Here is a 19539-nt window from a genome sequence, read left to right on the forward strand (position 1 = left end):
ATATATATTTTTTTTTTTTTTTTTAATGGAGAAGTTGGACAGCAATTGTAAGGGGGATGTAACTGTTTTAAAGACAAAACATATATTATTTAATTGTGATTGAGAAGGGCATAACTTTATCTTGTTTCATATTTCATATTTATTGGTTAAATACAACTAATTATAGATGTTAATATCTCATTGCAATAAAATACAATGGAATTGTAAACTATGATGATTTTATAAACAGGGTTAAGTGGTGGTCCTTCTGCAGTTTGTACACCATAACTGTCTGTGTTTTTCAGAAAGGAAGTATTTACAAACTGCCCAATATGAATTCTTTGTAACCCATTGAAAAAATAAACTAGCCATCCTTTGACCAGCTGACCAGCAATGCAAAGCAACAGGTGGGGGGTGGGGGAGGGTGGAGTGATGCTGCACCATGCATGCCAAAAAAATCATCGTTAACATCAGTATATTTTCTGACATCTCATTAAAATGACTTCAACATGTAGGAATGATGCAAGAAAGACTAGCATGAAAGAAAACTTCAGCAGTTTGGAAACTGTTTAATATTTTGGTGTACCTTGATATTGGTAACAAGCTTGCGCTTGATTGTGATTAAAAAAAATGCTTCAATAATTGCATTTCAGTTGAAATAAACAGTACAAACAAAGTTAAAGTAGAACTGCTCTTTCATTATCTTTTGACTGCATAAATCATACTTCTTTAGTGTCCTTTGGCCATTTTCTATTCAATCACAGGTAAGGAAATAAGAAACTAATTCCAAACTAGCAGAGGATCTGCTGCACTAAAAAGAATATTTCCCCTGATACGAGATAGCGATTTGAGAAAATTTCTAATACTGTGCTCCTGTCACAATCAATTTCCAATTACCATAAATCATTGTTGCGTAAAGTGGGAGTCATCTGGAGTTCCACCTATTTTCCAACTCTAATATAAAGAATGAATTGAGCATTTATGTAATGTTGAAGGTTATTCCATCAATCAATGAAACAATGAGAAAAAGGTGAAAAAAAGAATATTTGGCATTAAAATTGTCAGTTTTCCTTGAAGCATCTCCACTTGCACAAGACTTCAGTAAGACTTTTTCTATCAGCTACAGACGTAAGAATGAAACAGGTTAACCACAGGATCTAATTGAAAGGAATCTGGCGAAGGGTGTAATGGTGTATCGCACAAAAAAGGGGAAAAACTCCAAAGTGAAGCCTCCATCCTCTGAAGCGTGATGGCGCTCATCCCGACTCGATCGGCTGTCACTTTTGACACAGCCTGCCAGAGTTCTCCTTCACTGATCATGGGTAACATGGCGGGTCAGAGGATGAAATAGAAAAGGCCAAGAGCCGTTCAATATTTTTCCTCAGCCTTATAGCTGCAGATACTTAACTCAGAGACGTCAAAGACTCAAGAGAGCATGAAAAAAGCCTAAAATGACTGTCTAAAAAGGGAGAAAAAATACAGCATGTCTCTATGAATGTCAAGATCCTGATGGTCTCTGAGCAAGAGGGTGTGATACAATTGTAAGCCACTTGCTCGATGCAGGGCGTTCAACCATTTGAGATCAGATGCCTATCTCAGTACTGGTAAGCTTTAAGGAAGGCTTCCTATTCTGCTACGAGAGAGAGAGAGAGAGAGAGAGAGAGAGAGAGAAAGAGAAAGAGAGAACGTTTTGTGCTCAGCTGTTTCGAAATAAAAACAACTAGGCCAGATAAACTGCTCTCCTGATATCCAGCAACTCTTATTAGCAAATGTCCACGGAAGAGGCCGCGCGCTCAATCCAATACATAAAGGTGGTGGTGAAATACTGCAGAGCAGGCAACAAAGCACACAACAATTAGGTCTTCTCCCAGCTGGCTAGCCACAGGAGTCAGTGAAGGCATGTATTACCAGAGCCTTAACTCTTACTCCATTATGTAGTGTATCCACACCCCAACGCTGCAATGTTTATCTACAACAGAGTACTGAGCAGTTTCAAATAGCGTTTTTAGCCTCTATTCTCAAGTGCCACAGTAAGAGATTCCAATTACCCGAATGGTAAGGAGCCAGTGAGGGAGGCATAAAGTACATTAGGGATCCCCTGTAACTGCAGGGACCTTTTAGAGACTCAGCTGAAGAGGGCCAGGAGACTGAGGGGACAGTGACCCTGCATGGATAGCCTCTGTCAAAATTTGACCACGTCAAGCACAAAGGCATTATGGGAATCCAGTGTCACCAAGTCCTAATTACTGTCTGTGTTCAGAGCAAATTACTGCCTTGTTCCTCTGATTAGGGAGGAGGCTAATCTTCACCTGTGTACGCCAGCACTGTTGAGGGCCCTTGAGTGTTAGCGCTTCGTCTTCTGTAATTTATTTTTAAATCAGTGCCCGCTCCCAAGAGTTTTGAGTGTTTTGTTGTGAACCGCTTACCATGATCCCCACCGCCGCCCCCTCACCCCTAAATCCTTGACTAAATCCTTGTTTGGTGCCACAGGAAGATAAGCAATAACAACACTTGGGCATAATTGACTCGTACTCCTCTCCAAGATGTCAGAGCGGAATCATCTCTCTGCATATTGCGTGGTATGTCGCACGCTATACACTTCTGTGCGTTGCAGATACAGAATCCAATCAAGTTCTAAAACAAACTTGCCTTATGTTGGAGAAACTTCACGGTCGACAGCGGGGAAAAGGGAGGGGGAACAAAAACTGCAGGAGCTGCTTTTAGTTCTGAGCGGCAACTCTCATTTGGCTTCTGGGCTCACCCTGGAGGTTCTGCTTTGGAAAACCACAACATTTGCAGAATTTTATCAGAGCGAATGTCAGTGTCTCGTCTGCGTGGGGCGGTTTACAGGTAGTGTGTTGCACAGGTGTTGGTTTACACAGGAAATGGCACATGCAGCCTGATTGGGAGGATCCCAGGAGACGGGGGCACAAACATAGAGCACAGATGGGTCCAAGGGCCAGTGGGAGCAGCACCTTAATGAATACGCAGCTGAGTACTACACTTCAAAACATGCAAAACAATATTCTGAGGCGGTCATAAAAATAGAAAAAAAAAAAAATCATCTGAATATCATTACACAATGAATAATTCATATATCTTTTCTAAAGGGAGTACGTCAAAAAGTCTCCCCACTGCTTTATTGATGATTTCATTCAATATTTCAGCAGTTTGCGGTTTGTATGACGAAGCATTTTAGTTGCAAATGTAAGCAGTTTATTTAGCACACAAAAGTGTATTTAGACAAAGAAAGACTGTGCTAGACAAAGGTGAAAAATGAAATAATAAAGTTCATAAAGTCCTAACCAAAATGTCCAAATATAGCAGCTACTTTTAAATATAAATTTACCAGAGGGGACTCCCGGCTATCGCTAGTCTGCCTTTTAGGGAACATTAAGCTTCTGTGTTAAGCTGATGTGATGATGGAGAAAAGAAGATGGAGTGAACTAAAGGTTTGTCAGCATTTTTCAACACCAATCACTCACTTGTCTGTGTTATCCCAAGTCAGACGGAGTAAAATTAGCTCTGGTGGCATGTTGAAAAATTATGTATACCCTTCTCAGTGCATGTATTTTGGGTCTAGTGATATGCACACACTTTTTAAAATCAAATATCTATTCCAATATTTTAGCTTTATCCATGTACTCTAAATTCAGAAAAGTGTCAGTGCACAAGCAAAAACACGGCAGAGGACAGCAGATTCACAAAATATATATTTTTGGTCTAAGCCACCAGCTCCAAGACTTTTTCAATAAAAAAAAGAAGTCTTGTATTTTTTTTTGTATTGTAAAAAAATACAAGATGATCTTACAGTTACAATATTACTCTTATTTAATATTTGGGCTGCACAATATATCACATCACAGTTGTCATCGCAATATCAATGTGTGCAATACTGCAACCGCAAAGGAATGCGTTTGGCTTGTAGCTCAGTAAGTTATGAGAGTTCAACTGTCGTTCATTGACCCTGTGTATATCAATAATGTATTTGGCCAGGGGATTGGACCCTAACTTCCCTCAATGACCACACCCTGTGTGTATTTTTTATTGCCCTAGGAACTTGTAAGCTAACAGAGACTGCGGTGGAAATTGCAAAAGCATATTTAAAAAAAGGAAGAAAAAAAAAAAATTTCAAAAATGGGTCAACTGTAACTGATATTGCCATAATAATATCCATTTTCAGCAACATATTCACAATGATGGTACTTCTGGTTTCTCTACCGCAAAGAACAATACTGTACACAATTCTTTTGTCTCTGCTTATTCCTTTAAATCTTCATTCCAAGCTCAGACTTTCTTCGTTATCTTTCCAAGTGGATCTCAGGGACTTGTTTGCGACATTTGGTTGAAATCTAATAAGGGAGTTTACCAGGACACAGCACATCCTAAAATTGGTCTGGCAAAGCCTTTGGTCAAATTAAATAGAACAGATGCAGAAAGGAACCGTAGTGGAAAATAAGTTGTGGTTATGGTTTCCTCGACGTGTGAGCACATCATGTAAACAGACCCCAACCAGGGAAACACATTTACCATACCGCTATTCAGCGCAAAGCAGGACATTGATTCACAACACAACACGAGTGTGAGAAAAACGATAAATGCATCACCTCAGATATTTCACACCAGCAGTGGTAGTGTGTAAAAGCTGTTGTGACAGCTTGGGTATTAGAGCAGGGTAGATGGAAAATGTCTGGCTGCTTATGAATGCCAATGCGACTGGGGTGACGGGTTTGACACAAAAACACTCCACCTCAGAACAATTAGGCTGTTCTCAGGCCCCATCCAGTGTTGTCGGTGATAATGGAAAGCTGTGAGGATAACTGGTGATAAATAGACTTTAACACCCTCCTCCTTAAGAACAGTGCAGTCCTGCAGTCCTCTCATATGCTTAGCTAATCATGACCATGGCCAGCAAATTCATACAAAAGACTAATTACTGTTGTACTTCACTTCAGTCTCAAAGGCCTCTTATAGCAGGACTTGGGGGTTCTCCTGCCTCTTTTCTCCTCTTGATGGTTATTTTTTTTTTTTTTTTAAGTAGGCCTCATGCTAGACAAAGGCGTTTAAAAATTTGTGATTGCTTTCATCCTCTTTAATTGCATTCAGAAATGGCATTTCTGCCACATAATGCACTCCTATTGTTTCAGAATTATCTGGCTTGGGGAGTAAAATCTACAATATTTGACGATGCTCCCGAGCTAAATCGCCTCTTGAAATTGAAATATGCCGCCGAAATGCAAAATAAAAAAAAAAAAAAGCAAGCCTTTGCAGCTGATATACTGGAAAGCTCCTTGGCTTTCTACAGAATGCTATTATTATGCATATCCAGGTAGAAAGTTAATTAACCCAAAGCTTAAGCTAATTATGGTAGCAGAATGCTATCAACCAAACGCTTTCAGTCAGACAGCTGTCCAGAATTTCATTTGCTAATCATTTGTCTTTTGCCGGAGCATATGGTACATTTCCCCGCTATCACAGCAACAACAAACAGATGAAAATCATTAACTAAAAACAATGTGCAATGTGAAAAAAATCAGACACAGATTTATAAGGCTTTGTGTCAGAGAAAAAAAGGGGGTGTGGGGGTTGGTGGTGGGGATTTATGGCCTGGTAAGTATAATGATAATTTTGGTTTTAGCCACTTAGGATTTTAGGCTGATCACATGACCTGAGTGTGCAGGGAATTCGCATGCACAAATATATTGTTTATATCTATATGCAAATGAGAGAGAAGTGTTTATCCGTGTAAAATTAATTACAATTTTCTATAGAGGCTTATGCAAAGAGCTTGCTCTTAACAATTTTTAGCTTCTAACACATTTTGTGCCAGTTTTTTTTTGTTTTTTTTCCCAACATTTTTATGTCGTTAAAACAAGAACTCCCCCAGCTCAGAATTAAATCAATTATTTTCCAAGAAATGCTTCATACTTTATTTTTTTTCTTTTCATAAAAACACATCACATACGGCTGTTAAAGGGTGATTGATATCAGCATTGCCTTGCGACATTATCAGGCAATAAAGGCTACTCAGGTTCTAATGCAACATGTCATACACCGGCTCCTGCAGTACATTTCTATTGAGGACCTCACAAGCTAAATTGCTTTTTTCCCACTCCCCCACATCTCAGCCAGCTTGACAGACAAATTGATCAAAGCATTGTAAAATAATATGCTCACAAAATGTCTCGGGGCAGGAGTCCAGACCTTTTTTCATTTTTCACCCTAATAAAAAAGTGCTCCATGATTTCCTCTGTATTGCATGTCTGTGCTCTGTGCGAATGAGGCAAGAAGAATCATATTTCAGATAGCAGTAATCTCCTGTAAACAAAATGCAAACCTTTTTTTTTTTCTCTCTCTGTGACTGCCGAGGCAATGCTACAAACTAAAAAGGGGTAAAAATGGTTAAAAGGAAGGCTGGTGTGTTAAGGCCCCAACAGGGGTTGTTGAGATGTAATGAATTTGTTCATCTGATGGCGCCTTCAGGGCTGTCGTTAGACTGGCAGAGGAGGCTGATTTCAGGAAATGCTTCTTAGATCAGTTAGGAAGCAAAAGGGGCTTGAGACATTTCTATTATAAAGAGCTGACGGTCACGGTGTGTAAGCAATACTTCAAGGGCGTTTAGGTAGGTATAATGGCATTTATCAATATCCATCTATCAATGCCAGAAATGCTTTTTTCTATTTGTGCTCAAGCTGCTCCAACACCAAAAAGTATTCTTGAAAGTATTACCCTCATCTTATTATTTTTCCTCTTTTATAATTGTCCTATTTGCTTTCCTTTGTTTACCATTGTTGCTGGTATGGCTCATCACCAATTCAAAACAGCACCTATTTTAAATCTCGCGAATATTTTAATTTTAATTTATTCTGGTGTTGATCCTTGGGTGAGTTGACTGCACATTTCTTTACAGCAGATTAAGAGTAGGTCACAGAAAACGAACTCCAATTGATGGTTTTCAAAGCAGGTATCGTGGTTACGAAATGTCCTGCGGGGGTCAGCTCCAACTCGTGCCCAAAAAAAGGGCATCATACAAAGAGACAAACGGATCAGCACCTAACTTTTTTTTTTCACTATGTTGTACCTTACTTTTCTGGTACGAGGTGTTGCTGTATTCTTTCTAACAAATAAAAGTTATATGTAGGGCCAATATTGGATTAATTAGGACAAAACCATTAGGCAATAGGTAATTTAACATTTACTTAGAAAATAAACACTTAAAAATGTGACTTTCCTGTTTAGAAAAACAGAAGAAGAGATAATATTTAATAGAAGTTTTTGTTTGTTTCTTTGTTTGTTTGTTCTATGGAATGTGCACATTTGATCTAACCAAGGATCTGATCCTAATTCAACAACCTTGTTCAGTTTCTCTCGGCATGGTTAGTTGCCACAAGCTCTTATTAGTTTTTACTTAAAATGTCTGGTTCAATCTGGATCTAACATTTCTTTAAGCTTGCTGTTTATTTTTAGCCTGTTAGCTGCTAATTCGTTTACAACTGAAACAAAGGAGTTCCAGATGGGCGTAAACTGGTCGGTTTGACTTTTATTTCTCGCTCAACCACTCCACTGGGTACGAAACTATGCACAAGGTAGGATGGAGTCATTGTGTGGTGGGAAACACATCTCAATGGGGAGACACAATCTGATGTAAAACATACATGCTATCGGCATGTTGCTAATATTTTAAACAATACTAGGTTATGCCATCAGGGATGTTCACTCCTTCATTGTTGCAGATACGTAGCATTACTGAACTTTTTTAATCTTTCTCCAACATCAGAGTTTTGGCCTTTAGGAGGCTCTTGTAGTTCCTGCTCTGCAGCAAAGCGTCATGGCTTGTTGGTATTTTTTGCCTTTTCCTGTTCATCTGCCACAAAATACCTCAGGACAACGCTTTGCCTTTTCAGCTAATGATAGTCAAAAAGACTCTTATCCAAGCATATTTGCTACGTCACCAGCTCCTACTCAATTCCAACTTTGGGAGTTGGAAATGTGTCTCTACAGCTTTTGATGAAACTGAGTATCCTTAAAGAATTGCTTTCTATGTTTATTGTATGAAAATATTGATTATTTTGATAACTCTAGTACAAATAATAAGTAATAATAAGTAATTAAGTCCTGTCTATCCTAATTATACTTCCACATAACAGCATCCTTAATATTTATGACAATTTAACAAGAGTATAAATAAAAAAATAATAAAATAATTTTAAAAAAGGCATTCAGTATTTCAGGTATATGGTATGAACAACGTTTTTTACAGGTACAAACAAAATGGCAGCATAAGAGTATAAAATTGGGGTCCCGATTGTCTCTTTATTACTGTGGTAGCCTGTCCACTTAATTGCTTTAATCAGATACAGTTGTTAAATTAACAGAGTCAATTATGCAACAGGACAAATATGTCACTTTTCCTGTTTGGTAGAAGAAATCTGACCTGACACTGCAAGGGATTCAGACCCACCATGGTGTTGATTTAGCTGCCATGGCAAGACGCACACACACACACGCGCACACACACACACACACACACACACACACACACAAAAAACACACACACACACACACACACACACACAAAAAACACATACACGGTTCTGTAAACCAGTAAATGCACTGTAGGTCTCTCTTTGTTTTATGCATGGATGTTATCTATTTTCTTATCCAAAATATGTTCTTAGAGGTCATTTATCATAGTGACTTCCTAAGCCTGTGCAACACCACATCCAAAGCTGGGAAGAGCCTTGTTTAGTATGTCATAAATAAATCAATGGAAATGCCTGATCTGAACTATTACAGCCACAGCCAGGCTTTTCTGAGATCTACATGGAAAGCCGGTTGCGAAGATAAGCCGGTATTTTGTCACTTTATCTCGCCTCCCTTAATGCCTGTTTACATAGAGTAACTCAACATATCTGAGGTGGCTCTGCTTCGCCATCTCCTACAACACTAACAGCATATTCTACTGGCCAAGATAAGATCTAAACATTTTCCTAACGATTTCTTGCTCACACCTTGGAGAACATATAGACAGTGATGCGATCGCTCCCACTTATGACCGACATCGCAAATGATATTAAACTGAGAAATGATCTAGTGATGCGAATCATTAAATTCATTTGCATATTCCTACTGAACCTGAACGCACAAATTAAACCCCGTTCGCAAGTCGACGGAGAAAGGTGCCCGCGCATGGTTACAGGACATCTTCCATAATCAAAATTCCTTATTATTAATTTTCTCACTTCAACTCATTAACAACAAGTGGAGTGTTTTTGCTGCTTGATGAATTTTGGGAAATAGCAGACAGTCGAGGAGGAAACACATGTTGAGGTGTAATATACAAGGTCATTAATGGGTTTCCATAAATTAGAATTTAAACGGACATTTTGAAAGGGATAACTTCTTATCCCGATGCATTTGAAATGGTTTAATTTCCCAAATCATTCAAGTTTATCAAATGTGAATCTTTGAAACATGGATATTTAATTTCAATCTAATCAAAACTAATCTAAGATGTAGGACGTGGACCTTTAAAACTAAGGAATAAGTACCTATTAGTGCTGACTTTAATCAGTTTCAGTCGCTTCAGTAAGAATGTCTATATTCTGACAATTTTGAGGGATGGGAAGGCCATGAAATGCAACCACATAATACATTTCTGAGTGTCAGTTGACACTCCAAACTACTGCATACAACTTGAATGAAACATAAAGAAACAGGAGAGAACAGTCCACACTCCCTGTGGCCTTAGCTGACCTCCCAGACATCATTTCTAATCAACTCCCTTGAGGGTAATAAACAAGTTATTTTTCTGAAATTTCAAATATACTGCAGGAAGAATCACAACCACATGCCATCAGAAATCTAATTTCGAGCCCAACAGTATTCTAGTGCCCCTCATATTTCTAGAGCCTGCTCATATTTGCCCAACTTTCTCCCGGATATTTCTTGTGGGATCTACAAAAATGCCCTGCTTCCAATGAGGAATGGTGGCACTCCATCACAGGAGTGGATTCTGTCTGCCTGTAAATTTCACACCTTTGTTTATCACGTCACCAGCCCGGCTGTTGTACAGTACCTTTCAGCAGGTGCGACATCCATTAGGATCTGGATGGTGTGCACACCATTCTCACATCCACTGACTTGGATCGTCCCCAGGGGGCTCAGCAATGAGATGGTCTTCTGAGTGCACCGGCTCTCCTCTTGCTTCTTCATCTCGCTGCCCTGCCGATGAAGAACAAATTACACCGCACTTATTGACATATTCGTGCGGCAACTTTCACAATTTTCCATGGAAAATTTGCATTGAGTGATCTATTGAAAACCAAGCAGGCCACCAACAGAAGATGACTTGCATATCTGAACACCTAGCCTTCCAACAATGTCATGATGCGACTTGATCCCCGCATTATTCTCAAATATTTCTTTTGTGCATGGAATAGAATACGCCTATCTAACCAATAAATCGCCCATTTTTTCCTCTCTTTCTGTTCTATATATCACATAAATGAGAAAAACAATGCAGTCTGTTCCCTTGTCTGGTGGGGGATTCCCAAGATAGCTCGACATTATTTTCAATCCGTCATTTTTGGTTGATGGCCGGGATGTTTTTCTAGCATTAAATTTGTTCCTTGGGGTGCAACTCCAATGGGATTCTGGTTTCCAGCCCTTAACAACAGCAAAAACGTGCAGCTTTTCTGACGACTGAGATGGATACTGGCAATAACCAGACAGCAGTTCCTTTTTTATTTTTACTTTGAGGGACTGAGAGATGATTGACTATGTTATATGTGAGATTTTGAGAGATGGGGGTTATAATAAATAAAGGTCACATTGACTGCAAGCAACCTTTACTTCCAAGAACCTTGATGTGAAAAGTTGAAATGATACAAAAAATACTTATCATTTGCTTTCAACTTCTCAGCATTTAAAAAACAAAGCTGTACATACATTTTTTTTTTCATAATTTAAACCTTAAATTAAATATATAAACATATGCTTCAGAATATGATTAAACTCAAATTATGCATAGTTTCTACATCCCGGTTGCACTGCTTAATTTTGATGAATGCACTGATTGCATTGAATAATAGATTTATACACAAAAGAAATATATACTTTTGTATATAAAACAAAATTGCCCTGCAATATATCACTATTTGTTGATATGATACTAAAACACCTTTCATATGTTGAAATTATTTTTACTTTTTTTTTTTTTTAGTTGCAATGCTTATCCTAAAACATTACTATTTTTTTTTTCTTAGCTTGGGAAAAAAAAGATCTTGTTTGTGATTCCAACCTCGACCATACTTGTCTCTCAAAGTCTTTGTCTTTTGGGACAGCAAACAAAATTTTGGGAAGCTATGCACTGTTAGTCAGGCAGCACAAGCAATTGACTGATTTTGAGAGTGTGAGCTTCAACAATTTCAAGGCTGTTTTTATTATTGTTATGTGAACCGCCGGGTGATAATAGAAAAACACTAACTGAAAGACAACAATATATATTTTTTTTTTTTTGCACTGATTAGTATTTTTATTTATTTATTTATTTAGGTTTAAAAGTCTGTTTGTTTTATTTTAAGATTACCTCTTTTCCCCACCCCCACTACACAAACGCACACCACTACCAGCACATCTGTCATGGTATGTGATCACAAATGCGTCTGCTTCAACTTTCTTGTTTCTACTCTTGCAGCTCTCACTGTATTCATTAGGGGTTTGCCTGAACTGACAATAAAGGCGAGAAATTTTCTGAGCCAAACAATGGTACAGTGCACTTTGGATAAGCGTTGGACACACCGTCTGCCATTTAGCAAATAGACTCGCAAAATGGAATAATGGACTTTGGCAATAATGGTCTTTGCTAATCGCCTGCGCTGATTAAAAAATAATGTCCTTCGTGTTGTTGGTGCTGCCGTATTTCGGCGCAGTAACACTCGGTCTACTTAGTGACTGCTCGGATGTTTGATGTTTACCCAGCTTTTCACGGTGAGGAACAACAAACAATAAGCAGCTTGTGTTGTTAAAAAATGGCTGGCAGACTCCTCATGCTCGTCAATCATTTGACTGGTTTCTCATTAGACTAGCTCCTGGTCAAACCTGCGTGATTAATTGAGCAGAAAGCTCACCGTGACTGTGCAGGTGTGAAAATGCAACATGTGCCGTTTAAAAATAAATAAATAAATCACACAATTTATGCCGAAGCACGCAAGATATCTAATGTAATCTGTGGAAGTGAGTATTTGCCCTAAACCTTCATAAACACACCTTCAATTTAACTACGAGCTTAAAATGTCCAAAAATTAAGTAAAGTTTCTAACCGAATCCGAACAGAGACCATGTTTAGTACAAGAAGCAATTGCAGAGCTAAATTTACTTTTAAAAGAGGGTTATAGTTCAATTAGTTGCATTAATTAGTCTTGTAGCTTACAACTGATGCCTTTTTCATACTCCGACTACAGCGCAATGTTCAATCTTCGTTCCTGTGAACAAATGACACTTCCTATTTCTTCTAGCAGCGTGGTCCAACGATCCAATCACAACACGGGAAAGTCCGCTCTTGTTCCCTAATTGGCCAGTACAAAGTCACCGCTCCACCCCCTGCCAGGGACGGAGTTGTGCTCTATAGATGTGATAGAAGACTCCTCTAATAGGTCTCAAGTTGGGATTTGGGGTTCTTTAGGGGCTCCACAGTAAACCAAAGACTTGTAATAGTAGTGATTTATGTATTTGATTTGCTTGATGTTCACACACCATGAAAAAAATATATAATAATGCATATTTCTAGCATTAATATCAAACACAGTTGTTGCTCTGCTTATATCTAAGACATTTATACAGTGCTGCATCTCTAGTGACAGCTTCTCTGTGAGGGATTTAGAATCCTAGGCAAAGTGTTTGTAGATAAACCACATCTATATGAGAGCAATAACCAATAACCCCTTATGCATTATTAGCTAATAAAGTCACCATGTTATTATAAACAGCACAATTTGATACTTTTATTATAGTTTTGTACTGTCTAAAGTAGACAAACTTGCTTCATTCTGCCTGCAGCAGTGTTGATCAAGATATGCAGGATAATACAAAGCACTTATAAAAAAAAAGAGTGTGGTGTCAATCATGTAATTTTTAAGTGTCTGTTCTCCTCTGCCATGTTAATTTTTATTTCTGTGGAGCCTTGAGCTCTCTGCATGCCTCCGTTTGGAATGTGTAGGCCGGTATGGGCCTGTGGCCCACACCCCATCTCAGCGGTGAGGATGGGAGCAGGGGGAGAAAACGCCACCCCTGCAGAGACCATTTTGAAATCTGTGAGGATTTCCGTGCCATCTGGACCCGCTGCCAGTCTGCCCCAGATAGTAAGGGTTGGCAACGGTACCCGACGGTGCAATATGGCTCTCTCTTTAATGAACTACTAACTGTCCCCCGTTTTAATTGATGTGACATTTGAGCCATTTATCTCTGACATTTCAATGAAGGATGATTCTCAGCCTTGCCATTTACTTTTTTTGTGCTATTTTCTAAGAGTCATTTGCATTTTTCTACTCTAAACCTGCTTTTTGTCTCTCATTAGCTAATTAGAGGAACATGCACAATTAATAAAAATGAACATAACCTAGTTTGATATAGGCTTGATGAGGGATAATCAGAAAATCAATGTTTTCTTAACATTTATCACAAATGATGTGAAGGGCTAACTGTGGTAAAAGGTGACTCTGATAAAGCTCTGTAACCTTTACCCACATACCAACATGTAGCCTACAGTGTGGGACAACTTATGTTCACAGCATGGGGAGAATCAAGCTCAATTAATCAGCATATGATTGCAGTAAGCAGCCCCCTCTGCTGGATCTTTGGAGCCATACTGTTTGAAATCATTTAGACACTTGATTCAGTTGCCAGACTGTTATCTTATGTCAATGTGTTTTTTTTTTTTCTTAAATGTTTTATGATTGCTTTAATGCATTAAATTAAAATGTGTTTAAAAGTGTCATATTTTTTTTTTAAATCGTTTATTTTGCTTTTGTTAACATTTTTCTTGAATACCAAATTAAATTGCCAAACACATCAGAGATTATTAGCACAGTTTGCACTGTGTGTGTGTGTGTAAAGTTATTTATATTTATTCTAATTAGGCTAAATGTTGTATATCAAAACAGGAAATATTTTAGTGCGTATGTATTGAAGCAAACTGCCTGAGGTGCGTGTGAGTGACATAAAAAAAAACCTCAAGGCTCAATTGTTTTCCATAACGAGACATATTTTAATCTTTTTAGATATCCTTTAAAAACACGGCTCCATTGATGACGACTGTTCCTTTGATTGTGAGTGTTATCATTGCCAAGGTGTGGTGCCCTGTCTGTGCTGGCAGCCGGGCTTGATATCTTTTGTTTGGGAGTCAAAGAGCTCCTTTTCCTGCTCAGTTTCCCTCCCTATTTTTGTTTGTGTGAGGCGTTGATAGACTTATATGTTGCACGGCTTCCTTTTAGTGTGCTGCCCCAGATGTTTGCAACAATAACAACCCTAACCTTTTTTTTTTTTTTTTTTTTTTTTTTGTCGGCATTGTGGCAGAAATTGTTTATTAGCAGTTTTGTCCATCCTTTGTATCGTATGATTGTCACAGCTCAGTCAAAAATGCTGCCTGTCAATGGCTTTGCTCTCTTTTTTCCTGTGTTCGCTGCCTCTCTCTCTCATGTTGGCGTGGGAGGAGTTGAAGTCATTTATGATATCAGATATTCTCTTGGAGAGCGGGAACGTCCTGACAGACGGAACAACCACCATCCTCTCACGCAGTGGTTTGTGTGTGAGTGTGCATTTTAATCAGGAAAAATGGCTCTTTGGGCCTCACGCTGCACATCGAGGAGGTTTGGGGCTTCTCGTTGTGTATATCAAGGGTACATAAATGTTATGTCTGTTTCACTAAATCAAACTAGGATCCAGCCATAAAAACAGCACCCTATTACAATGCCTCGCAACAGTTTAATACAGCTCAGGTTGTTTTTTTGTTTTTGTTTTTGTTTTTTTTTGTCGTTTTAACAGCTACACCTCTTTTGAAGTAAGTCAGATTAGCAAAGCTAGACACTGAAAATTTTGCCCTTTTGCTGTACAAAAAAGCTTAAGATCTTTTTTAGTAGGATGGAGAGCTTTTGTGCATATCAATGTCTTTTTACAGGGCAATTCATCTTCTTATCATCTCTGTCCAACTTTTATGTCATTACTGAGAAAAGTATCCCCAAAGCATAATGGTGCCACCACCATGTTTCTCTTTTGGAATATGATGTTCAGTGTGACAAAATGCTATGGCACACATAACGTTTTTGAAAGCGGACTATTAAGTTCAATTTTGGACTGTCGTCTCCATGTTTGCTGGCTTGGGACTACCTTTTTCTTTATTTATCTTGTTTAGAATTAATTCTGCAGCTTTTGAAAGTAAGCTGTTGCACTGATAAAAGGGTCCTATAAGTGCACCTGCATTCACTACTGTCTACTTCACAATCATGAACTCGTTTGTGTTGCCGTGTCATTTAAATTTCCCTAAACATAAATTAAAGTTTATTCTTTTAACATGATAAAATGTGAAAAAGCTTAAAAGCTATTTATTCTCTTGAAAGACTCTGTGTTTCGTTCTTTTATTGTTGGCTCTTTGTGATTCCCCTCCTCTCTGAAGAATTAGCCTGATCGTCATGCAAGCCTTCTCCATACCCACGAAGACGCCGGCTAACTTTCTCCGTACCCCTCGAGTGCCCACTTATTTAGTACACCTGTGTGCTTCTGTCCCTCCGACTCTGATATGATGTGTCTTTCCTATTTTACTGTTGACACAGTGCTATGAATGTCTGAGCATTTTTGCAAATGAAGAGGCTTGAACTCCTGACAGGCAGTGTCGCCGGCACCCTGACACACTGGCCCGCACATGCTGTGCGGCATAATGATGACATTAGGATCCAGTGATAATATCAGGACGCACTTCAGATAAATGACTGATAAACCAGGGGTTGTGCCTCTCGTATTACACGCTTGACAGAGCAGCTAATCAGTGTCCAAGTGACTGCTATTACATAAATCATGAGCTCGACTTTGATGCATATTCCAACGGTGTTCCCTATTCATCACGTCATCTGGGGGAAGATTCTCTGGATGACTGGCTGCCGAGCCAACACACATTTTAAGAGCACATTATGTTTTCATTAGAATTTGATATGATCCATTCCAGTGTTGATTTGATTTTACGTGCTCGGGTCATTTGATAGGAGGCTACTAAGGAGAGGTGGTGTATTGTTACGCTATGTGAGCTGTTTCCTTTTATTACCCACATTTATTGCCAAGATGCGTGTTGATGAACAACCACATTCTTTGTATAAAAAGCATCTCCCTAAACCCCAATTATTATTGTTTTTTTTTTGTTTTTTTTTTTGCTATATTCAAGATCCATCTTAACACAGGATCTTGTTAATTTTTTAAAAGTTGTCTTATCTTGGAGTGTGGAAGTTGGAACAAGTATTATTGCTTTCCTTAGTAATAAAATCAAAATACACCCATAGGTGAAGTTGGAACTCAGACATTGGGTGCTGAAGTGAGTCACGGTGTATGTTTTATTCCCCTGTATTGGGGTCAGAAGATGTGAAGGTGGGGGTGTTAATTTAATCCCCATTCTTACCCTGAGCATGGCCACACTCTCTAAGGAGCTTTATCTCTGACAACTGTGTCAAATTAGAGAGACCACGAGCCCCTCATAAAGAATATGTCTGTCAGACTACATTGTTCCTGGCCTCTGAAATATATGGCTGAGCGGGACAAAAATAGAAGATAACTCCGTGGTCCCCGCTGTTGGACTCAAACATGATGAAATAATTTTCAAACCATGTGATCCTGTCAGCGAGACGGACCGCTAATAAAACTGATGCACACGTATTACTGCGTACCTTTCGAGCTTTGTAGAGTTCTATGTGCTTTTATGTTTAAAATCTCATTTATTATTCTATCCCCTTTGTGAATAAAACATTCAAACAAAACTCTTAAGAGAAGTTAATCAACAGTAATACTGTAAAAAAGAGTGAAAAAAGAGTGAGTTCTTTTTGTTTTTTGTTTTCAAATTTGATGTTTCCATCTATTTCTTTAGTATTTAGTGGTTTTCTTTTAAACTCTCTGAGACTTGAAAGAAATGTTCTCGATGTTTCTCAACAAGCTTCTCACAATAGTTTGCATGAATTTGGGCCCTTTGGTTTTTCAGCTGTAAGAAATTAAGATCAGGACTTTGTGATGGCCACTCCGAAACACAAACTTTACTGCACTTTGTGACTAATTTGACGTTACATCAAAGCTCATTGTCCATTTGGAAAATTAGTTTGCTGCTTCAGGTTCTTCTCATAATATTCTTTGCCCTCTATTCTGCAAAACATAATAGCTCTTTTTTTTTTTTTTGTAGCTAAACACTACCAAACAATACAGTTGCCACTCCCGTAGTTCATAGTTTGGTTGGTGTTTTCAAAGGCTTTGTTGAGCCCCTATTTTTCTTCTAAATGCAATTTTAATTTAATGTAACCAAAATATATGTCTCCAAAAACTAAGGTTTTTTCTTTTTCTTTTTTTCTTTTTTTGTAACTTGGCTTTTTTGTAGGACTTTTGGAGTGAAATTTTTTAGTGTCCTTTAGCCCATGTGAGTACAAAACTCTTTTTACTGTGGATAATGAAACCAGCTTCAGCTCGGATCCTCATAAGGTTTTTGGTGATTTTATTTTTTTTTTTTTTTGGCGCTAATGCAGACTTTTTGCATCAAACATGTTTACAAGGAAGTCTTCCACTTTGGCCAGGTATTCTGAGGCTGTTTACCCTCAAGTATAATAGTCGAATAGATAACTGTGGAGTTTTCAGGTGGGGGAATTTTATCCTATTGCAAGCATCATTTTTATAGCTCTATTTTGGAATTCCTGATATCCTGGCTGATTAAAAAAAAAATAATAATAATTTCCATGGATGGATCCACATGTGTGTCTCTAACTCTGTTAACCTTTCAGATGTTTACAAAAGCATTACATTATCATCTTGGCTTTGCAGATGACCATCTTAGATTATGTAAGCATCTGAATGTGAGGTAATAATAATAATAATAAAAAAAAAGATGTCTCTCATTATTCTGGCGTTCAACAAATATAAATAATTTTCTGTACTCTTGCCTGACCTATAAGAGAGAAAAAAATTAGTCTGTTGTAATATTAGACAGTGAGAAATGCAGGGTTATTTGTCATTTAATGAGGTGCATGTAAATATCAAGTTTCAACTCCAAATCTGCTTGGGTCTATAAGTGATGGGCATGTTTCATTCCATTAAAATGTGGCACATAACTCCAGGTCAGTCCAGCCTAATAAGTGCCCATCATTTATCTCCCCTGTATCATCTCTTTACCGCAGTCAAACATGTAAAACAGCTCTTAATGTTCTCCTCAGTCCCCTATGGGTGGTTCTCCCTGTTATCATCATTGCCTCTATTCTGCGGGGACTTCCTCAGGAGACAACATTTTCATAGACCTTTGACCTAAACCATATTTTCCATTTGAATGGTCTGACTTGTGAATATTTACAAGCATGTTTAATGTATAATAGATCTCATCTGTGTGTATCCGGAGCCATTTTCTGCTCAGTCAGATTCTGGCATCGGCCTCAGCCCCTTGGCTTGAGGTAATTTTGACCCTTTTTAAAAGCAAAATGACCTGTGCCTCATTTAGGGCCAAGTAGTATGCATACGTTTCACACAGGTCCCAGGGGCATACATGTTTATAACAAGAAAAGCCGGCAGTCTCAAATGTAAACATCTTAGTACTGTAATATTATTGTATCAGTAAAGTCCCAGAAGGTGGAAGATTTAATAATGTGGGTGGATTATATAAGAGAGAGAAATAAAGCAGTAATTTGAAATTGTTTGGGGACCTTTTGTGTCAATGGTTATGGAGGCTAAGGGACAACTCTGTTCCCTCAGGCCACTGTTAAAAAGGCAATGACTTTTCTTGTACATACACAGCATTTTGGAATCTACATGCATCACTAGCAGCACCACAGGCTTGCATTGTGTAATTACTAATACATAATATATTGGATTCTATTTTCGCATATAGATAAAAAAAACAAACAAAAAAAAAACAATGAATGAATGAAAGCAGTGAAAAAGGAAGAACATGTTGATGAATAACTTCTGCGCTGAAGAGCATTAATATACATTTGCTGGTGAAACAGATCTCGGTTTGCTTCTCGGGCGCTTATACAACGATGGGGTTTTTAATCTCTTTCTTGCCGATGAAAGTCCCAGTAATTGCTATATTTCCCTTTTTGTTTCAAGGACCTTTGACGATCCCTTGGCTTGCATCAGAGGGCAAAGTCATTAGTGGAGAAATGAGCTCAAGTGAAGAGAAAGAAATTGCAGGGCTCCCAGCATGATTGGAAACTTTGGCTCACGTTGGAACGTTAATTTGAATTCAATTTTCAATATATGTTTGATAGATAAAGCACAATTAGAAAATATGTACTTAGAAAAACTGATGAGTTCAGCCCCCCCGTTAGTGTTTAA

The 19539-nt window shown here is 38.3% G+C and overlaps 1 protein-coding gene across 2 annotated transcripts in view; it reads right to left on the reverse strand.

Moving 5' to 3' along the window:
- LOC103133555 (methylated-DNA--protein-cysteine methyltransferase) overlaps nucleotides 1-12515 on the reverse strand; it is a 26697-nt gene extending 14182 nt beyond the window's left edge. The window contains exons 1-2 of one of the 2 annotated variants that reach the window (XM_007545336.2): nucleotides 12413-12515; nucleotides 10058-10203 (exon numbers count right to left, since the gene is read on the reverse strand). In XM_007545336.2, coding sequence (XP_007545398.1) covers nucleotides 10058-10203; nucleotides 12413-12430 — 164 coding nt within the window. In that variant the 5' untranslated portion in view covers nucleotides 12431-12515. Of the gene's footprint in view, nucleotides 1-10057; nucleotides 10204-12390 lie in introns of both variants that reach the window. The other variant, XM_016667969.1, reaches the window with a different exon arrangement.
- Between the last annotated feature and the right edge of the window lie 7024 nt (nucleotides 12516-19539).

The sequence above is a fragment of the Poecilia formosa genome, unplaced genomic scaffold (genome assembly GCF_000485575.1).
Source record: "Poecilia formosa unplaced genomic scaffold, Poecilia_formosa-5.1.2 Scaffold12, whole genome shotgun sequence".
In the NCBI taxonomy this organism is placed as follows: Eukaryota; Metazoa; Chordata; class Actinopteri; order Cyprinodontiformes; family Poeciliidae; genus Poecilia; species Poecilia formosa.